This window comes from Mytilus trossulus, chromosome 5, assembly GCF_036588685.1.
Source record: "Mytilus trossulus isolate FHL-02 chromosome 5, PNRI_Mtr1.1.1.hap1, whole genome shotgun sequence".
Lineage (NCBI taxonomy): Eukaryota > Metazoa > Mollusca > Bivalvia > Mytilida > Mytilidae > Mytilus > Mytilus trossulus.
This window is the reverse complement of record NC_086377.1, coordinates 47,410,410-47,434,679: the sequence shown is the minus strand read 5'-3', so window position 1 is coordinate 47,434,679 and position 24,270 is coordinate 47,410,410. Positions and strand designations below refer to the sequence as shown.

General features: G+C 32.1%; 1 protein-coding gene across 1 annotated transcript; it reads right to left on the bottom strand.

The window, feature by feature from the left end:
• Positions 1 to 1,206: 1,206 nt before the first annotated feature.
• On the bottom strand, positions 1,207 to 12,230 carry LOC134718021 (endoglucanase F-like). Its single transcript, XM_063580521.1, has 10 exons — positions 12,218 to 12,230; positions 11,909 to 12,079; positions 10,606 to 10,790; positions 9,235 to 9,394; positions 7,300 to 7,405; positions 6,366 to 6,516; positions 5,311 to 5,467; positions 4,452 to 4,617; positions 2,742 to 2,932; positions 1,207 to 1,244 (listed from the first exon to the last, which is right to left on the bottom strand). The coding sequence occupies exons 1-10, from the start codon at positions 12,228 to 12,230 to the stop codon at positions 1,207 to 1,209; spliced, it is 1,338 nt and encodes a 445-aa protein (XP_063436591.1).
• Between the last annotated feature and the right edge of the window lie 12,040 nt (positions 12,231 to 24,270).

Genomic DNA, 24,270 nt, shown 5'->3' with positions numbered 1-24,270 from the left:
ATTTATTGGAATTACATCAATTTCCAAATATATGAAATAATTTGATATAACTACTAAAATAATAGATGTTAGTTATCGTTCTCTTTTGTACTAATGATCTTTTGAAGCAAAAAGCATAATGTAACCGCATTTAATCTAGTGGCACGTGCGAAAAAATGGTGACACAATTTTGATAAATTAAATAATTGCGAGTCGCTAGGCGAATGTCCCGTTCTCTAAGTAAGATCGACCGATATGTTTATGGGAAGGAAATTCGGCCTTGCAAAAAAAACGTAAAGGGAGCATTACACTTTCCCTTACACAGTGCATTGCATTGCAAGTTCCCTTTTACTTTAGACTTGCCTATAAAGGTATCTGATCTAGATTCGCAATAGAGAAGTGTGTGTAGATATCATTTGACATGGCAAAATGTCTTCCCTTTGTCTGGAGAGATCATCATTAAATAATATGTGATACCTATATATTTGGAAAATCTGCTGATTTTTTTTTTGTTATTGTCCTGTGTGAGATGCGAGATATTTTGACACTGGACAGATGTTAAATAGAAAAAAAGGTTTCATAATAATATGCGGCACCTTATCTTTGAACAAAATACTTCCTATCAAAGGATATTCCACAAACTGACTTCGGCTGTTGTCTTCTCTATGGTCGGGTTGTTGTCTCTTTGACAAATTCCTCATTTCCATTCTCAATAATCTAATACTTTATCAGTGATCCACATTTTGAACGTTGGTCATGACCAATATTCAATATCAATCATCTCAAAGAATGTAACCGAGTACACTTGACTTAAGTTATATGTAAATATGGATATTTTCACCTGGGTTTAAAGATTTGATAAAAGTGTCAAGACCCTAATGTTGTCTTTAAAACTCACATATTACAGATAAAAACCTGAATACAATATCATATTGTTTTCATGATTTATAAGAAGCTCTAGTATGTTCGTTTATTCATGCCAAATAATTTCGAATTGACCGTCAGTAATAGTGTGTATCATTAGGAACACATGTGGAATTCGCGGTATTAACTAAAGAGATATAGTCGAGACATATTACCACCATTAACGGTTGAATATCGACCTCTTGGTTTCATTTTCGTTTGCTGCATTGATTTTTACCTAGTTTGTTTTCTATTAACGTTTATTAACATATAAAAAAACAAGTGGTGAATATTTTTATTTTTATTTTGAAACAAATACATATTTTAGTGTAGAATATGTCGTAGGTGTAATGACTTAAGACCTTCAAAGAAAAACGAATTTAATTAGTCTATCATCATAGTTTTGAAAGTTGAGCACTTTCACACATGAAATATAGTATAATAACAATACAGATGATTTTCGTCTTGATGTGCTAAATGCAGTTGTTTTCATGTTTCTGGTCTAAATTGGAGTTAAAGTGTTCAAACTTTCTTTCGATTATTCGAAAATGGACGATGCATTTTACAGTTTTATATTTCCCAGAGATACACAAGGCCCTGTTTATAATGTCATTAACTATACGGAATACCATTAATATAACAAAAGTTAATCACCAATGAGAGTAGTATATGAAGCATTGATCATGTTATTATCAAGTGAAATATTATAGCTATTTTGGACTTCCATCTTAGGAATTTTCTGTTAGTTTTATTTCTCTGTTAATGATTGTAATGCATTACAAGTACTTTTTGTTTATTTGATACCGGAAAGTTCGATTTTCTGTTTATTACTCTTTTGTAAACTTATTTTCTGTAATGTTTCTGGTTTTGATTACTAGTATGTGTATCCTGTTTCGTTTATTTGTTTTAGTATTTTAACATGCTTATATTCCATATAATCTTATATTCCATATAGTTTTCGAAAACTTGACTTAGCGCATTAAGTGATCTAAAATGTATGTGACATACTGAAAAAGATCATAAAAGAGAGAACAGGTAACCAGTATTACACATATCAATTCAATTGTCCTGGTGTTTATTAGGAGACTTATCCAGATGACTTTATAAGACGATAACGATTTTATAGTAAACACAGAAATGTGACAGAACGTGCACATCTACTAAAATGTTTTTTTTAGGCTGAACGCAAACAGTTTGACACATTTATTAGATTGAGAGAAATTTTTACTCTGAACAAACATAAGGTACATAAGTTTTTATTGTCTTTGAACTAGCTAGCTATAAGTAACTACGATTACTCTCATATCTGTACTTACTTCCTTTTATTGTTGTGCGGATTTATAAATATCAAGTCACGTCCAGGATGTGTGTTTAGTTATTTGATTTTCTGTTTTATATATATCTGACGAGGTAAGCCTTTTTCAAAAGATTTTAATAGTTTGTTAATATGCTATACTGTTATACTACTCTGCTTGGGAAGGGGAAGTGTTGGTCATTCGCCAAAATGTTTTACCCCACCACATCCTGTATATGCCTGTCCTCAGTCAAGAGCCTGTTATTCAGCGGTCATATTTTGTTTATTGTTGTTTATTGTGGTTTGTTTTACATAAATCAGGTCGGTAGTTGGGTCAGTTGCATTTTTTTTTTACATTTGTTGTTTCATGGCCTTTTTAAGCTGACTAAGAGGTAGGAGATAAGCTCATCTCTGAGTACAAATCTGTGACCAATATTTGAGAACGTCGTTACCATTTGGTATCTTGTAATCAAAACACAGACCTTTCATAACACGGTTGTGTACACTAAAAATACAAATCGAACAAAAATAAGAAAATAATACTTTGAGACAGTAATTATATTACCTGCCACTGCTCCTTGGAAACCAGCATTATAATCAAGTGCCACCTCGTTGCGAACGTAATCTGTCCGTACATCATCGTATTCGTCATTTTGTCCAGGACCTCCTACTAATGCACCGTACAATATATGTGGATTCGGATACTTCATATCAAGGAAATCATGTGAACAAGAAGCTGGAATAACTGGACATGACCTAAACACGTACTTTCGTATTAGTTTGATGTTTGATGCCTTTGATCACGTACTTCAATTTACAATTATTTTACATGAAATTAATTTTAGTTATCACAGTAAGAGCACGAACTTCAAAGCCTTCGGTACACCAGATATGACACCCCCCTTTCTTTTGGCTGATCCAGTTGGATTTGCCCAAACAAACAATTTATTGCATATCATTGTGACAATTGATTTGGTTTTTGTCTTTCAGGGTAATTTATTGTCTGTTAATTGACAGGTTTTGAGTTTGATTGCTCTTTTGGTGTTGATATCCTCTCGTATTTCTTCCTTGCATAAGATAAAATAATTAACGTTTCTGGTAAAAATATAATGCCAGCAAAAGACACTCAATTTATTGGACGTGAGCTGACCAACACTTTGTCTCGAATATACAAATTGTTGTATGAGGTTGTGATTACTCAAAGCTAAATTTCTTTATCTACGATTGCTGTCATGTCGGTACTTTTTATTCAGTTCGTTAGAGGTTTCTTTTCGTTTGAATCGATCTCACGATTTATAATCGTTTTAAAAATGTTTGAAACGTTCGTTCTTCTTTTTTTAGCTGTTACAAACTTATCCCAGAATAAGGAAAGTTTAGGCGTCTGATGTTTTTGTTTAAAATCAAGCTAATAGTAACTCTTAAAATCCCAAAATATGAAAACCAATACATGTATTCATGCTTACGGACAAAAAAAGAGAAAAAACAAAGATATTTCCAGTTTGAGTAAAAATAAAATAAAATAAAGATCGTAAAAATTATCAAAACTCGAGGCATGAACTATTGGGTTTTAGAAGGGATACATTCACATGTAAAAGACCATTACTGAAATTACTAAGGACCAAAATTTCAACAAAGGTCGAGAATAAAATTAAAAAAAAGCATTTAGAAAGATAATAAATTATTTTAAGTGAGTGTTAAGTGAAGACCGAATTCCTGTTTTCTAACTAGATAACAAAAGGTGTGGTATGATTGCCAATGAAACAACTCTTGACAAGAGACTGAACAACAGAGAAATTGATAACTATTTAAAACCTTAAGGCCTCCAATAATAACTAAATCCCGTTGTATAAGGCTGTATTTCATTTAGAGGAAAATTGTAAAACAATGAGAAAGTGGCTAATATTGAGGCTAATATTGATTTAGTCATTCGGGAACAGGTGGTCCAATATGTGTTCAACATTTGGTAAGAAATTTTGAATACTTCAAACATGTAATATGCAGTCAGAACTTTGATGTTTTTATGTAATATAGATAACACTTGTGGATGACCTTTTAATCACATTGCATGCACGTAAAATCGGCGTAAACAGTGAACTAATAGACGATAACATGATAAACTCATCATAGATACCTAGGAATAAATTTTGTATATACACCAGACGCGCGTTTCGTCTACAAAAGACTCATCAGTGACGTTTATAAAATAGACGCTTATAAGCAGAAAATCTTTTTTTTTAACGATTCATACGCTGAAATAGATTCAATAAATACTCACGCTGCTCTATGATGTTCGTGTGTTGGTGGGTTGACACCAAATCCTACGACATAGCTCCTTCCAGTATCTCCTAGGATATAGCCGATTTGACTTTCAGCCCAATTGCGATATTCTGCGGGATGAATCCCAGCTTCTGCAGCAATAAGTGCAAGAAAAGCTTGATTTGCTAAAAGGAAGAGAAGTTTTTTGGGAAATGTATATACATATTTTGAACGTTAATCCAATGTCGTTAGTGAGTTCTTTATTTTTCTTAAATTTTATTATTATGGGTTAAAAATATTCGTATATTAACAATTGAAACAACAAAGGTACTGTATATATCTCATATGATGTGTTTTAAATACTATACAATCTGAAATGAAAGCAAAAAATGTGACAGGGTTATAATCGGAATAACTTAAACTCGCATTTTTTCAAATTTAAAATCATTTAGACATGATTTTTCTCAATATCGCAAAGATAAAAATCGCATTTCAGTCGAAAATGACAAAATCGGAATAATGAATGCACGCAATAAAATCAGAAATTACAATCCTGTTAAGCATTTTTTAGTGTTTTTATTTTTTGTTAGTTTGTTTTCGACAAACAAGCTTTGATGTGACATTGGTGAATTGGTGAATAATGATGTTCAAGAAATTGTTTGCATCAAGCTGTCAATCGTTCTCCCCAAGCCATGTAACAAATAATAAATAAGATTTGTAAACAAAAATTAGGTTTCAAATAATTCTAAGACTCGGTTCGATATTGAGCTTGAAATATTAAATATACATCCGTCTTTAGCAACATAATTCGTGTGGACTTTTATGAGTCTTTTGAATCATTTAATATTTGCGTTGTCCCATTTTTTTTTTATATTTACCTGCATGTCTGAGAGAACACCATTTTGTACGATATGCGAGGCCTTTTGGTGTGTACGGAACTGCACTTGGACCTGTTGCCCCTGGTAACCAATTTCCAAAAGTAGTTTCAACGTCGTGCTTGTAAACATCCTTTTTGGTGATCTGGTATAGTAAAACCTTAAAAAAGGACAAAACAACTCTCATTGTTTTTCTGTCACCAAAACAACATATAGATTTCGATTGACACAGTTTGAGCAAGAGGTACTTGTCTGGTGTCGACATGTTGCAGGGTTTCATACTATCATTTCTTTTAAAATCATACACATTTGACTTCTAATAATGACGGCCAAACTTTGATACAAGTTTTGTTTAATATAAAAAGGATCTATTATCAGAATAAGTTTTACAGCAAATTCAATTTGGGCATCCGACCAAGAAAAATCAATCATTCCCCGAAGAAATAACATTAAGTATTAAGTCATAACTATGAAAATGTTGTAGTTGCACATTGAGCAACGAACAAATTACACGGTCGCAACAAAAATATATCTCATTTCCAAAGAGAGTTTAACATACATAAGATACGTACATATATAATGTATTAAGGTCGGGAGAGACAAACGTGGTTATCAATGCAACGTACATATTTATGAACTCATAACAGAGAAAGGTATTGAACACTGCGCTGAACATGAACACCAACTGTTTTCATCGACATTATACCAGTTGGTATTTGATAACTTTTAAATATTACCGGAAAATAAATCGAACCCATTACATGTGGTGGTTAGAATAAGAGATGTCAATGCAAATCAAACCGAAAAAAACAAATACCCGAATAACATATAAAGACAACGTAGACTGCAACAGAATACATTGATCCAACCTGTAAATCGTCCCAAATCATCAAAATGTGTAAATCATTACGCAGAATTTTCAGAGATCTGCTATCAACGGCCAAGTCTTCGCGTCCTGATTCAACAACACACATTTGAAAGGTGTGTTATGCAAGTAGCGATCAATCAGTCCAGTTAATGATGACGTAAAATTGGTATCGGTAAATGTAAATACCTACCATTGATGCCGTGTACTTGTTTTCCCATGATTGTCCCCACTGATTTCCGTGTTGATGAAAAGATTCTGCGTCTGTCAAATATTTGGAGTTATTTGTTGCTAAATATAACATTCCTGCTCCTACAGCCATTTCATCTTTATAGTCGCTTGTTCTGGAAACAAAGAAGTTGATATAATCAACATGGCTTCTTGTACTAATTATGTTCTGACTCATGAATATATAACACTTCATTTTTTATGTGGTTATGTCATCAATACGGAATTCTCTGCTTTTGTGAATCGAGTGTAGATTATTAAAAAAAAACTAAATTTTGTTTTATGATTTAATTATACATGGTCTAAAAGGACATATTTGAAAATGTTTAAAAATCCTAGTTTATTTTTTATAATTTGTTTTAAAGAAGAACAATATTTCCCGCCAAATTTGTTAATAGCTTAAATCTCAAAAACAAGCACAATTTATTCTTTTCTGCTTTCTCAAATCCTTTATATATATGCTTTCAGTTTATGGCAGTCTCTATAAAAACATCTTGTTATTTTGAAGCAGAGAAGCGAACATCCTTAATCAGCAAAGCGGATCGGAAAATTAAGTGTTTACTAATTTTAACCTTCTTCTAATAAACAGTAGTCAAATTGTAGGACCATTCGTGTTTACTGTTGTTTTTTTTTAAAGAATAATAATAAGTTAAGAGGCGTTAATCTCCTTGTTTTGGGTCCATAAAATATAAATCTAAAGTAGTTCATAAATAGAAATGTTTAAATACATAATCTAAACAAACAAATACTTCATCATGTTATTGTATCATGACATCGACTTTGAGAGTGGAGGGTTGAACATATTTATACTAGAAAACAATAAGATGAAAAGCACTTCTCAGAAGCACAAAAATCAAAAGGACTCAATCCAGAAAGTATCGATATGAAAAGTGTAATACCCATAACCGGCTCCTTTAACACTATCCCTGAATAATCCTGGATAAGTCTTTCCAAAAGTATAAATCTCTTTTGAGTGATTCAAAAGCTTGATAGAAAACGCTGGATCTGAAAAAGGGGATATATTTGTAATGACATAGATATCACATCATGGTTTTTTATGTGTATTCTGCGAAGAGGTATTTCGAGATTTAAGATAGCACACCATTTTTAAATAATAATTTAGACGATAAATTGATGACTAAATTAAAAAGATTAAGCGCCGACTGTACTATTTTCCAAACTGTCCCTTGGGAATCTTGATCTAAAGGCAATTGATTTTTGTATGAATAATTTTAGTCTATCATATTCATCCTCGTTGGGGACTTTAGACGATGTATATTGGAATTTCTGTAAATTATAAGACAACCACAAAACATACATTTTTGCTAGCTTTACTTGGGTTAAAACATTCGTAAGATCAAAAGATAAACAACAAATCCGGATACACGAAAATGACAACACAAATTAAATCGTAACACCCACAAAAACGAACTAAGTATTTGACAAAATCTGATGCGAATAACAAATATAACATCACAACTAAATACATGAATTTTGGATAGAAAAGTACCGTGACATGTCTTATAACAATGATAATTCACACTCAAATATAAGAGAAAACATACGACACAAAAGAAACACAACGTTAAAATGTAACACACACAATGACGACCATATTCCTGACTTGGTACAGGACATTTTGTAAGGAACACAATGGTGGGTTGAACCTTTGGTAATCATTTTAATAACTCTGTTAAAAAATTAATAAAAAGGCTTATCAGTGAACTGTTGTTATTTATGCATTATTGTCATTTTGTTTATTATCTTTAGTTACATCTTCTGACATCATACATTGACTTCTTTCTTGAATTTTATTTTAAATGTGCTTATAGTTATGCGTTTACTTTTCTACATTGGCTATTGGTATAGGTGGAGGGTTGAGAACTCATAAACATGTTTAACCCCGCCGCATTTTTGCGCCTGTCCCAAGTCAGGAGCCTCTGGCCTTTGTTAGTCTTGTATTATTTTAATTTTAGTTTCTTGCATACAAATTAGAAATTAATATGGCGTTCATTATCACTGAACTAGTATATATTTGCTTAAGGGCCAGCTGAAGGGTGCCTTCGGATGTAAGACTCGTTTATCATCGTCGTTCGAGTGCAAACAAATCAAAAACCAAAAATAAATTATAAAGTCGACGACAAATCTAGATGTAAAACCACTTGATTTCTGTATGTATAACTTAATAAACGCTTTACATTTATAAGCTAGATTCTTTGCACACGTAATAGGTAAACGATACAAACAATGAAGAGGACTAAACACAGTCAATTAAAATTGTAGCAATGTTTATTGACTAAAATAATATCGAAATAAGTATTTCATTTATATTTGATTTGATGTTTATTTATACCAGTCTCAATCCTATGAGCTGTATTTACTTACGGAATAAAGTATATCATATGTCACAAAGTGTGACTTATGATTTTACGACTCACTTTCTACAATATGAGATGACCATTGTCTATAATTTCGAATGTGTGTAAGGTCAACAAATTCTTGGCTGACCAAAATACTACACTGCCAAAACTTTTTTGTCTTGCGATCTTTTTATTATTAGAAAGTCCACATTTCTTAACTATATTTGTATTGAAACGTACCTTATTATTTTAGGGTAAACTGAATCTTGGATTGAATGAAATACTTTTAAAGAATGAAAATATAGCTTCATTCTGACAGTATTTCATTAATATTAAGATATGAGCGAAGGCTTTGTTTCAACAATGTCTTGTCGCCAGGTGTCATATATAACAAGTTAAATGTTAAAGTAGGTGAAAAATATTCAAAAGTATCCAACTTTTGTTTAAATAATAAATTGATGTAGAATGTACAACCTTTGTCTTTAAAAACAATCGATGCAACAGCCATTGCGGCCGCGTATTCCCCAGCTACGTCACTTCCTGGTTTATCAGATGTCACTTTAAATGATGGTCTATCCATCGTCATGTCCTCTGGTCTTCCCCAGAAAGAGTGATCAAGGTTACCATCTCCTACCTTTAAAAAAGAACATTTGTTAATTTACCATCACTGTAAATGAAATCTGTTAGTGTTTGATTTTGTCAAAACTCCCTCTCTCTCTCCAACTGGATCAAATGTATGTTAAAATTGCATACTGATTAACACCCCGCTAATTGATTTACGCGGCAGGTAAAAATCATGTGACTAGTAGCACATGGTTTGTTATATAGGTAAAGCGGTTAGGCAGAGCACACCTAGATTTTGATGTGACCAGACGTTTTGTCTGCTGCAGTCCACTTATATTTTGTGATACCTCAGAATTGTTTGTTGAGGACATGAATATTCACAGGACAATATAACGAATTAGCTCAGATAAGAACATTTATTTATATTTTTGAAAGTGTTATCATTTACTTGCCACTTTGACGTATCAAACAGACCCGGAGACTATTCATTCACGTGGCGGTCGATTTATGGTTTGAAATCTTAATTTCATTTGATTATGAATTTATTTAGTTCCAGGGGTGGTCCATGCAGTTTTAAAGCTCTGTTTTGGAGTGGAAGCGTTTAAATGATCATACAACGTACGTTCCAGTTGTTGACACAGATTCTCCCAAAATACGAGTAAGAAGGTTTAGTTTCACGTATCAGACAACGGCCAATATATATATGTTATGTTATGTGGCAGAAATTACGTATTTGCTTTTATAGAAACTGGTTTATTTCACCGGAATTTGGTGTTAGTTTTACCGGAAGTGGCATATCGATTTGAAAGATATTTAATTAGTGAAATGTTTCGTAAGTGAATATATAGTGCGTCATACATCTTACTGATGTTAAAAGTGTACACAAGTCAATATTAAATAGTGAAAGTTTAGAATAACTTAATTTTAAATCTTTGATGTTCCACGCAACCTCCTAGATTTTGACCACAAACAGAGTGTACGGTAGCAGATGTGATGAAACATTTCTCTTGCTAGTTTCAATTTATACTAATTAACATTTCAGTTGTTTATTTTGTTTATTTGTATTCATTTGCATGTTATAATTGTTTTAAGTTTTGTTTAACTTTGTTTAGTTTTGTTTTAGTAAAATATTTTTTAACTTGTGTTTCTGGGAATGTTGACCAACTGACAATCCGAAAATCCTCCGTCTTTACAGACGTACAAGGAACAATGTTTATTACAAGGATTTCAAAGTTTCAGTATACATAACTTTGCATAACCTGTTTATGTTATTAAACAAACCTGAATATAAAGTTCATTTTTTCCAGTATGACATTTGAGTAACCATTCTAGCGACCAACGAATACAGTCGTACATTTCATCCAATTGTCCGCTGGCATTGTATGCATCTTTGTATTGAAGGAGACCCCAGGTTAACAAAGTCACAGCACTTGCTTGTGGAAGTCCAAATTTGACATGATCACCAGCTGCAATAAGATCCATTATGAAAAGAAATTTACATGTATTTGTATTTTAAAAGAGGGACGAAAGATACCAAAGGGACAGTCAAACTCGTAAATCTAAAACAAACTGACAACGCCATGGCTAAAAATGAAAAAAAGACAAACAGAAAAACAATAGTACACATGACACAACATAGAAAACTAAAGAATAAACAACACGAACCCCACCAAAAACTAGGGGTGATCTCAGGTGCTCCGGAAGGGAAAGCAGATCCTGTTCCACATGAGGCACCCGTCGTGTTGCTTCTGTGATTACAAATCCGGTAAATAGTCTAATTCATTTGGCCATTTCATTCCATTTGTAGTTACGACGTAAGGAACATATCCGATATCATTTGTGAAAGGGTTAAAACTAGTACTATATTCCAGGAATTCATATTACAACGTTGTTAGTTGGTATTATTTGTCTCTTTTCGAGGCATCAAATGTAACCTCCAAGTTCTGTACGAAAGGGGCTGTGAATGTGTACATGTACATCCCTCATCGAAGCTAACTCCCCACTTTGAACAAAAATGATTGAAGGTCATTCTGTGGAAAACTGATACACATGTACACACAACCAGACCTAAGAAGTCGAACTTGAGGAAGCAATGATTAGTTGGGTAAATCTATTTGTCATGGCTCGGTACTAGTACATCCTGTCATTGTGTTATTGTGCTATTTTCAATTTTGTCTCATTGTCATTTTTTTGCTTATTTGCTTTGTTTATACACATTTGTGTTTTTATGGTTGATTGTTTTATAGTGATAGAAATTATTACACATTGTTGACTGCTGTTCCTCTATTTATTACATGTTTAACTATTATGTCTGTTTGTTTTGTTTACACATCGTTGTCAATATAATGGAATTTTATGCGAATGTGATTAGTGAAATAATCAGCTGGCTTTGAAACCACCAATTGTCTACAAAATAGAATACATGTACTCAGTTAAGACTATGACAGTTGCTTTCCATTCGTTTGATGTGATTTGATATTTTAGTTTGCTATTTGTTTAGGGAGCGGTCGTTTTGATTTTTCCACGGAGTTCAGTATGTGTGATCTTTTACGTGATTTTGTTTAAGTGCCAAAATTGAACATACCATCATACCACCCGCCTGTTAAATCCTCTCCATTCTGTCCTCTGTCATTTAGTGCTGAGTCTTCTCTCCATGGTATTGAATTATTAGCAGGAAGTTTGCCCGACCGTTGAGCGAGATAGAACATGATAGACTTCATTAGGACTTCATCGTAATCGTATTTTGTACCATCGGCTACAAATATAATTTCAAGTTAATTAATTAAAACGGAATTTGTTTAGAATCAATGCAACATCTGCTTTTTCGATTTTTCAGACAATCACCATATCGTTCTTGAACAACTATCGTAATGTCACATTGGCTGATATCAACAGCTCTTTTTCATAATGACGACGGAAAATATCAAACAACATCGTATATATCGATCCAAAGATATTTTTGACTATGCCTAGTATATACGCCAGAGGCACGTTTTGTCTAGAAAAGACTCATTAGTGACGCTCGAATTAAAAAAGGCCAAATAGAGTACGAAGTTGAAGAACATTGAGGACCAATTTTTTTTAAAGTTTGGCCAAATACAGCTACGGTAATATATGCCTGGGGTAGAAAAGCCTGAGTATTTCAAACAATTAAAAAAAATGTTAACAGTTAATTTATAAATATAAACATATCAATGACAATTCATGTCAGCACAACATTGCTGACTACTGGGCTTGTGATACCCTTGGAGAAATAAATTTCCACCAGCAATGGCATTGACCCAGTGGTTGTAAATAAACCACTCTAAGGTAATGTAAACCAGATCAATGGAATCCTTTAGATTTTCATAAAGGACAGTTATATTCCGGTAGTATTAATTCTGAAGCGGTTACTTACTATTCGAGGGTATTGGTGGTTTAAAATTGTCATGTCCCATGTTTTGCAAATACGCCTGTGCAGAGGGAACATTCGCGTCCTTTGTTATTCCTTGTACCATAACATCGAACTGGGGATTGGTCGTCTGAATGCCGGTGTGGTCTTTGTTAACGAGATAATGGACTGTTTCATTGCTGGAATCTTTTACATATTCTAAACCGATTGGCGACTAAAATGTAGAAAAGTTAACGACTAGAAGAGGACTGACATGAAATCATTGTTAAGAAAGTAAACCCATATAAGGATTGATTTGAGTATGTATTTAATGGTAATACAGAAAATCTTAAATCGGACTGATTAACAGTCCATCAACTAAGAAATGCTTTCAACATAATATCAATGTTTAAATAAGGAATTACAGGGTATGCAAAATTAATCAGAAGGTTCATTTAGGGTTTGAAATTCATAATAATTTGACTTGTACGACGGTTTTGTGGTTCTTACAAATAAATACTTAGTTTGGAAGATCACATATGGATACAAAGCCAACGTCGATTGTGTCATCGTCACATTCGTTATCACAGGTTGAACATGATCTGCATTCACCCCCAGAGTAGATGAGATCATCAATGGTTACTAAATCCCAGACATTTGCTGTTTATGTTTGCTATGTTGTCGTTTTCCGTTTGTTTGCTTTGTAGTTGTCAGCAAGTCATCGACGTATAAGTTTGAATATATTTCATATATCATCTCTCTCTTTTTTCCAACACTTCATTATTCATTTCTAGTAATTTTTCACTTATTTGTATTATAAAATGTGTATGTGAATCAAGCGGGAAAAAATGCAATTCAACATAAAAATGAAAACCAAATATCGTCATACCGTTAATCCCGTGACTGCCGTGGAAAAATCTATTTGAATTTTCCATCCAATTAAATCTTCTGTCAGGTTGAAAATGAAGTGTCCATTGAATCCTCCATCACCAGTATTCGTCACCTGAACCATGGGTATGAAATCGAGTGCACCCACAATTGCAGGCAGGAGACATAAGAAGTGAATCACCAGCATTCTATCTTTTCGGCATGCAATCTCAAATTGGAATATTCATAAAACTTAAGTAAAATTTGGTACTTTTGAAAGATCGAAGACCCTCACCCGGTGCAACAATTTATTAGCCCGGTATTTTAAATAAGATTTATATATTCATACACCGTATCTTCGTTTTATTTACATTCAGTAGTGGGAACAATGTTCCATGTATCTTTTTTCACACTTTGTTTTATTGTTGGCCAGATCCTTATTTTTTTTGTTATGAGAAATTATCACTAGGCTCAATTAAGTGTGGATACTGGTGGTCATATATGACTTTGATACCAATTTTCATGGATTGAGATAGACTTGAACTTTCGTGAATATTTAATTTCGTGGTTTTTGCAAAGTCTTCATGTATTTGTTTAAGAAATTTTATTCGCTAAACATTTTAATTCGCGGTTCTCCTATACCCACGAAATCCAGGGAAATTGGTAACAAATGAATTATAATGAATCCACATTATGCAATACGACATTGTTGTTCTTTGTGAAGCGAAACACTTCAACCTTGTCTTGGGTAAACTATGATAACAATGCAGAAACAGTAAAACATAGAATAAAAGAAACCACTATAATGTTTTGATAGATAAAGTCAATTAAGGAATGTCCATTTGAATCTATTGAGAATGGGTCGAGTAGTTATTAAAACGTCAAAATAAGTGGTGTTCACGTCAAATTCATTTATTTCAATAGATACATTGTATTGCCTGATTGTATTTTTTTTTTAATCTGCTGATGAATTCAATGATTTCAAAAGTTGATTACCTTTGTTGATATGTAGCTATGTTTGTACAGTTTATGATTATTGGAACTGTAATATTGTTTAATTAACTTTATATTCTGAATACGGACTGCCTATAGCTACACCAATCTTAATCATGCGTTGTAATCGCATCATATTTGCATTTGTATAATAAAAATCTGGTAAAGATGCTGGAGTCTTAATCAATTTAAGACCCAAAGATAAATACAAATTGGAAAAACTGGAATAAGCTGAACATAAAAAAAGAAATCCCTAAAAGTAATGTAGATATAGTCCTTTGAGATTGTATTATAATGTTTTTACAACTAGGTTGTAGAGGCAAGATATTGGTTTTTCCCATAAAATGGTAGTAATTTACTTTACACGTGTTCGTTTATTTCGTAAATGTGTTAATTAGTTAAATAGTATGATAATATTCGATGACATAATTTTAACACTCTACTGACCTGTCAATGTATATTATCTGACATAGATAGTTGAATATACAAATACCTTATCAATGATCTAAATTCTGAACTCTCGTCATAACTGTAACCGTTGGAAGGATTTAACTGATGACATGTGTTTCTTTTAATAGACATATCTTGATAATTTACAACAACATTTTAAGCAATGATGTAATGTCTGTGTTTACGCTGTATTGATAATAAAAGATGAAAAATACCTAAGAGATATCCCAAAACACATTACTGGACAAAGAAACATATAATCTGCTAATAATCTAAGATACGATTGAACGATTACGTATCAATTTAGATCTTCCTCTTTTATAAATTATCATTATTGACAAAGTCAAATAGATTTAAAATATCTTTGCAGTCGAAGATACTTATATCAACTTGCGTTAGCCAATGACACAAAAACTTCATGGGAGGGTTTAAAATCCAATATGCAAAATGTTGGTGATTGATGATAGTTTGATTCAGAAAGAGAACAAAAGAAAACTAACATTCGAAAAATGGTGCAGTATTAATTACTACATTGATATGAAATAAGACTGTCTAAGGTAATTATTTTATTTTATTAGTGCTTAAACTGCGTTCAAATTAATATCAACTTATATAGAAGGGAGCATAAATTAAAAAAAAAAATCCGTAAAGAAATTACATTATTTAACCTTTTTATTCTACAAATCCTTTTACATGTTTTATTCACTCTTGTATTATGATTAAACCCGCACAAACACACATTAGCTTGGTCGACTGTTTTATATAAGTATAAACCATTTGAAGACAAATATTTTCAAGATAAGAAAAGTTAATAATTACACAAGATAACGACAAACACACCAAAATGTTCAATCCAGTACATAAAATAAAAAAGAGCCATGCATAACAATCAAAAAGTTACTTAGTAGCATTGATAAAACGGTTTATATTTAAACATACATTTTACCATTCCTATGTAAAGTTGTTGTAATTTTAACTCGTCTGTTATAATAGATTGTTGCAAAAAAAATTGAGGAAGCTGCCTCGCCTATTTTGGAGGATTTGTTTTACCAAATTCATTACAAAAGTAAATGTAACTGTGTTACGCCATGCAAAATGAAAACAAAATGTAAGTTGTTCGTCAATAAGTCAACTTTAAGTCCTGAAGTTTTTTTCTTAAAACAAAAATAAAATATTAATTTGATGTTTTCTTTTGTTGCATTTTTCAAAAGCTGTGAACATATAAAAAAGAAGATGTGGTATGATTGCCAATGTGACGACTATCCACAAAAGACCAAAATGACACAGACATTAACAACTATAGGTCACAGTACGGCCTTCAACAATGAACAAAGCCCATACCGCATAGTCATCTATAATAACAGATATTTCAAATGTTATATATTTTTGGTTTGTAACATGGGTTTGTTTGTTTGTTTCTCTCAATCATTTTAAGACTTCTGAACACTGGTATACCACTGTTGCCTTTATATGTCGATTGTGTTGTCCTGGTAATTATCGTGTATGATGGACAATACAGACATCAAACGATGTTTTCATCTGTAAATTGTTCGCCAACCAGAGAGAAACAAAAATTATTTTGAAATTGATTCTGATTGTATAATTGACATTGTTATCTGATGTCGTTTAACAAAGTTTCACCACTAGTTCTACATAGACTGGTACCTTACGTCATTACTTGTTTTTAATCGACTAATTATTCCTTTTCTTTAATGTCAATATAACAATCAAACTACACTACAACTATATGTCTGATTTATTTAATAATTTGTAGTGGCATTCAAAAATCTTCTGAATCGGAATAACTTTGTAAAAGGAATGACAGTATACAACACATTGAGTCTGAAAAATATTCCGTTACTAATAAGTCCACATTTTTGTCTCATTGGAATTAATACTTCATCCCCCTTCTTTTTATATGTATCTGAGTTAAGTGTCTGATTTTAATAAGAATCACCGAACATCGTTAAAGTGTTTGTCTTAGAAACTTCTTTGTTTGAACAGCTTTTTTAAAATATCACATGTACTTGTATTTATAAAAAGCCTTATTTTTTGTGCCTGTATCCACAAGTTTGACACCGAAAAAGCATTACTTCAAAAGATGAACATAAGACAACCATTAGGAGATACGCTAAATGCAATACACATTGAATGTTTTTGAATGCAATACACATTTAATGTTTTTGAATGCAATACACATTTAATGTTTTTGAATGCAATACACATTTAATGTTTTTGGAATGCAATACACATTTTATGTTTTTAAATGCATAACACATTTAATGTTTTAAATGCATTACAAACAATTTAAGATAATGATTGATATTTACAAATTACAAAGTAGACTTCGGATGATACTGCACATTTGTTAGTACTTTGCTTATGGTAGCTTAGATATATAACGTAAATATCTCTCTCCGCCTCCTTGGACTCGCTCTAGTGCCATCATCAGGCTATGTATAGTCTTGACTTTCGATTGTTTCTTCTACTTCCCCAAAATGTTTCCCAACAAGCCAGGCAAATCTTTTTGAAATTTGACCAAACTCTGCTTTACATCAGTGAAGCTTAATCCTAGTTCTATTCCCAACTGCAGTGGACAATTTCCAATATGATTTGACAGTTTCTTCAAATGATAGTCACTTGGAATGTTCTGTAGATGGAAATCTGCAATTTCTGAATAAATGAAAATATTAAGTTATGATTAAATTTTTAAAATTGAATATTGAGAAATAACCAGTTTTATTTGCTAATTGAAAATTAAGCGGAATAAAATAATTTAAGACAGCAGAGAAGATAATTCTGTTTAATTGGTTATTACTAACCGACTTAAACAAAAGAGTGAGCTATTATTACTGTAAATGTATAATGTCTCTAGTCTGGTCAAAGGGTCAGAGTGTCCTACTTAATTAAACGATAAATTGTTGAAATTAGATAACTTGTTTTCACGTGCAGAGAAATTTCTTTTATGACCAATGCATGACCGGATATCATCTTTCTTATTGGTCAATGGCATTGCGGGTCAGCACGAGTTCACGTGTAAGTGCATTGTGATCACTTCCTTTTATCATCAGCATTTGATGTGATAACTTGTGATTCTTATCAAACAATTTGTTTAAAATTCCCACCCACATACCGCCCTTTGTATTATCTTTTGAAGTAGATATGTAAATATGTTTATTTATGGGGCGGGTTTTTCTCCCCTCCTTTGCTATTTTTTGTCATTTATTCAATTGACATGATATTAGTTGATGTAATTTCGAAGTAATTATGTATTATTATTTCATATTAAATATGAACTTTTATGTCAAATGTTTTATTTGCAAAATGTATTTTTTGTATTTTATGCATGATTTTGAATAAATGACCTTTTTTCGTCAGTTCAGTTTTTATATCATATAGCAAATCAAGCTCAGACTCTGGCTTGTGTATACGTAGTATGTTTATGGTATCTAGCTGTCTGTCTTAAATGCAACTTAACGTGACTTAGAATAGACACCATTATTGTACCGACTGTCCCATGTATAACACGTTTAACCACGCCACATAATGTATGTGTATGTCCTGCTCGTTGTAGAAGGCCGTATGGTGACCTAAAGCTGTAACTTTCTGTGTCCTTTTGTATCTGATGAAGAGTTACATAATCTTTTTTTTTTGTATGGTGTAATGGTGGATACCTTGTTGACGCACAAATTAATCTCAATTTAGCAGTTAATAGGCGAAAAAAGTGTTGTCATATATATGAATTGATATCATTGTAAGAACAATGTTTAAGAACATTTTCAAGTTTTGTACTCGTACTTTGTTTAACAGATTTCGAAAAAGTAAGAACGGAAACAACATCATGCGATAGAAAATGTCTGCAAATTCTGCGTGTGTGCTATGATTCAAGAATTTATATTCATAAAGTTGTAAAAAAGATTTGAAATGTACACTTCCGAAACAGCAAATTAGAAAGCATAGATACAACAATACCGGCCGGTTATTGAACTAACCTAGCTATAATGTTTTATAAAACAGGAATACATTTAAATCAATTATTCAAGAAATGTAAAGTGAATAAACGTGTATAAATAATCTTTTTTATTTCAATGTAATGTAATATTGTTCTTTTATCAATAATCGCAATGTAAGTAAAGTAAAGTGTACTAACCTGATACTTACCAAACATCTGTGTGTTTTCTCTGAAAACCTATTGAAATGAAAGAAAGTAGGGACATCATTTACGGCATTCAAAAATGAGAACATGTATACCAAATACAATGGAGCTACTTTGTATTGCCCTGCAACGAAGTTGTCGGTGTCTTATAATTTTATTCTTGTCCATCATTCCGTAATTCCGTCATTTCGTCATTCTGTCATTCCGTCATTTCGTCATTCCACAACAAACCGAAAACGGATTTTTTTTCTAAACGCCTTCAGACATTGAGCTCATTTTTGGAATGTCAGCTAACCATGATACATTAAAGATCAAGTTTAAGTTTTGTTCCGCTCGGCTATTTTTTGGCGGAATAATGGGCTATGGACTTTGAAAAATTGTTGAAAATCACAGATATACGGACTTTATTTCTAAACGCTTTCAGATATTGGGCTGACTTTTGGTATGTGTGTTACCTATGATGAGTTACATATTAGTTTATGTTTCGTTTCGATCCGCTAAATTTTGCCAAAAGTAAGGGTATACAGTTATATAATTTGTTGAAAATTACAGTTTTGATTTTTTTCTATTTTTTGGGACGGGGCCATTCGCATCGCTTTGACACATCTAGTTTTTTCATCTATCTTAATATCAAAGTACCGCCAAGTGTAGGACAGAAGATTAAAGTTTAACCTATATGTTAGATCAAACTATTGAAATTTTGCAATTTAATATATAATTTAGAAGTTAAAACCGCAATATAAAAGAAAGAAAAATGTATTTCTGCTGAGAAAATGTTATATGTAAAAACTGGATTTTACATGTCGAAATGCCACTCGTTCAAGTCACACAAACATATTATTGAAAGAAGAATAACAGTATACGTGAATTTGACTATATAGAAAGACTACACACCAAAGTTAACACATGGTCTTATATTAAATCAAGTGTATATATATTATCAGTAGTTATAAATTGCATTGCGGCTACACAGAAGAAGTTAACTAGCTGAACTAATCACCTACAAACCAAAATATCTTAAATAACCAAAACATTTTAGGACACATAGGCTGATCAAGAGAGGAAAGATGGGAAGGGGCAAGGGCCTACAAGATTGAGCCTTTACTAAAAGTCAGTTTTAGTAACATTCAATTGAATGACATATTTACATATAATGAATTGATATTTTTTTTATTTAAACACTCTGTACCTGGGATATCAGATGGTTACTCAGATTAACTGCTGTCATGGCATCGGAGAGGTCTTTCAAAGAAGGAGTCTACAGTTTTGAATGCTTCGAAACTTTCCATTTGTTCAGTGCCATCGACATGATGCCCTCTGTACCTTGAGTAGCATACATATATTCAATGTTCTCCAAATCGTTCTTTTCCATCCCCAAAGTAATAAAAAAAATCTTGAAATGACCGAATTCTAAACTGACATCCCAGCCTTACAAGATGCTTATAACTTGGTTCTGTTTTAAGTTCATTTTCATTGAGACCTTGAAATAATAGTTGTTGTGCATCAGCTATCACTCATGAATTGTTTTCGCTAAATATTATACGTTCAAAGTAAAAAATTAAACAACTAGGATTGTAACCTTTTTTTTAACAAACCACATTCAATAATGATACCACTTTCAATTATAATTGGTCAAATTTTGACTAACACCATACTTGAAATGCATTAAGGCCGTAAAACTAGATCCAGTATCATTTTAAAATTTTAAAAAGACATTTCCTTTTTAGCGATTAGTGACAGGAATTTTCTATAACAAATTCTTCCGTAATGTCAAAGTAACGGGCTAATCCTATATGAGTATCATCAATATACAACTCATTTGTGTGCATCACGGTCTAAATATGTTTTCTATATTTACCTGTACACTCACGTCCGCATATTTGTTGGCTCTGAGATTGTTTGAAATTGATGGTTTAGTGAAACATATTTTCTGTTGTATGTTAATTTATAAACGTAACGTATGATATCGGTTGAAGGTTAAACACTGTTTGTATGTGTGTTTCAAATGCCTTGCAGTAAACTTGTACACAATAAATTATTGAACTACCCTTCAACTTACATCAAATCATATCATATATATCCCATGAAAAAATATAGGGATAGTAAAAAACGTTATGATCCCTGATTGAGTGTTTTATTATCATGTTGCTAATCACTTTTTCGCTTAATTTTCTTTCAGACATTTAATTTAATAAGGAAGTAAGTTATTGTTATACACTCATAGTTCCAAAGCATTATACGTTGTAAAAACATTATATAATATATATTGCAATTATCTGGTTAGATTGAAATTTGTCCTGTCGGAATAGGTGAAGCTTTATATCACTGTTTAGTTAACGTGGCGTCTTTGTAATAAGGCTATTAAAAGAAAACTATATTTGTTAAACGCGATTGTATCCAATCTATACTGCTCTTTTTTATAATCTTTGCCATATACCATTCACGTATTTGTGGAAAGATAAGCTAGTTGTGCTATTCTACTGTAAATTATGATATTAATGCAAATCTTCGATTGACGTTATAGCAGATGATATTAAAAAAAAAAAATCTTGTGTGTTAAGGATATACATGACAACATATGCCTCACCTTGTTGAAGACCCAATATCGTAAGTATCTTGTTTCATGTACCTTCCCATTATTAAATGTCCAATTTGTATTTGTCATGCTTTCTTGCAAAGATATAAAGCAAACAAGTATTTTGACAACGTAAGTTCATTAATCTGGTGTTTATCAATATAACATGGAATACAAAATTGCGTGCTTCAGAATGTCTATTTACCTTACACTTGTCTCTGTGTGTTGCAACAAAGAGAATCATTGGCATAATGTCTTCGGAATTATCAGTATAGGTCAAAATTGAATCAACCCAATGTATCAGTATGGCTACAATAAATTATGAAAATAATGACTGACCCAAAATGACTTGTATTCACTATATTTGTTTCAACGAGGTTGTGATGTTAAGAATTATAGTCCTTATATTACTATTTGTAATGCATACATGGAAATCGGAAGACTATTATTAATATGCTGCACATAGACATGATATATAATGATAAAACATAGACATTAACTGCGTAGAGTCTTTGAATATCGATTGTATGTGTATGTGGCTGACAAACAGGTGTAATGCGAGCTTTATCGAACTATTACTTCTGTTTCGAGCAGAGTACAATTACAGCTTATATTTAAAAACAAAAAACACTACACAGTTATTGTGTTTATGCTGCAATTGATTTTGTATATTGTGTTTGCTTCGAAAGAAAGAAAAACTCACAAAAACGTATTTATTATCGATTTAAAGTACTTAAAAGCCCGCGTAGTAATATTAAAAACGCATTCTGAAAGACAGTGGATTCACAAACAAAGAATCTCGACTGGTCAACAATAAATTATAATATTTTTATAACATAATTTCAACAGATAAAAACAGAACACAAAAATGTCAGATATGTCCTACGCATTCGAATTTTGAACTGAAAGTGACATTCACTGACTATGCTGAAATTGACATTGGACATGGTTGATTATGTGTGTTACTCGTGTACACATCAATTTTTTTGCTCGATGATTAGTGCTTAAGAAAATGAAGTTAATCCTGCCTGACATGTTTGTCATATAAAAAAAAACAGACCGCAGTTCACATACGGTCAAGCAATGTCATTGGAATGCAACTGCAATACACGTTATGATGTCACGGAGGTTCATACAACAGAATAACGAAAGATACCAAAAGGACATTCAAACTCATTAATCGAAAATAAAATGACAACGCCATGGCCAAAAATGAAAAAGACAAACAGACAACAATAGCACACACATTTTAGAAAACCAAAGAATGAGCAACACGAACCCCCTCAAAAAACAAGGGGTGATTTTAGGTGTTACGGAAGGGTAAGCAGATCCTGCTCCACATGTGTCACCCGTCGTGTTGCTAATGTTATAACAAATCCGGTAAATAGTCTAATTTGGTAGGTCATATTCAAAAAAGGAAGGGGAGTGTAGTTACGACGAAACAAAAGTTTACAAACTTATAAAATCATTAACGTACAGTTATGTTTTTGTTTTCAAATCATGTCTCTGTGAAACCTTGAAATGTCAGATCTGCTGATAGATTGTTTAACTTAATCATATGAATATACCGCTGTCTATTTCTTACAGAGAAGACAGCGGTAGAAATATTTATTATCGTATTATACAAACTGTTATTTATATTAAAACGTTAATTCTTATGTAAAAATACAAATTGTTAACGCCATTTTGCATCATTAGGATGCACATTATTCAAAATGGAGGATGAAAATATGTAAAATCCAACGTTAATCCGAAGCATTTGCTGTCTTGGATGACATACAACCAATTAATTTATTTTATTTTACTTCACGTTAAAATGCCATATTTTGATTGGCTAATACGAGGGTGTCATTTTACTCTATCACATAGCTGAGAGGGTGACAATTTTTTTGAATGTTACCCTCTCGTCTAAACCAATCAAAAATCGACAATTTAAAGGACAATGGATTGAATTTACATCAAGTAGTTGAATACAATGCTTAAGTTTTACGTTTTGGATCGAATTTTATTATTTAACTGTCAAAATAAAAAAAAAAACATATTGTTGTTTATTTCTAACACTCGTAATGTTGTTATGAACGTGACGTCATAGAAAATACTTTTAAAATAAAAGTAATCTGTAAAAGCCAATAATGATAGGACATTCAGTATAATAAATTAAATAACACATAGCTGAGAGGGTGATAGAGCAGATTCGCCGCGGTTGACAATGTTTTCTCGGGGTACCAATCTGCTCTATCACCCTCTCAGCTATGTGTTATTCATATATTGTTACACGTATAAATTAAGAGTTGTGAAACAAAAAAGTTTTGGTTAATAATTTACTGGTATTATATGACTGTTTATATTTCCTTTTTCATCTACTTACATGCAGCAGTAACCCCCTTGGGATAATTTTCGAACTGTTTATGTAAGCCAAATCTACCATCAAACATCAACAAAACTTATCCTTGGTATTGTATGAAAAGTTGCTGTGTCATATCATATAATTTTTGGCCACCAAAATCTATTCAATCTGAGGGTGCTATTTCAATT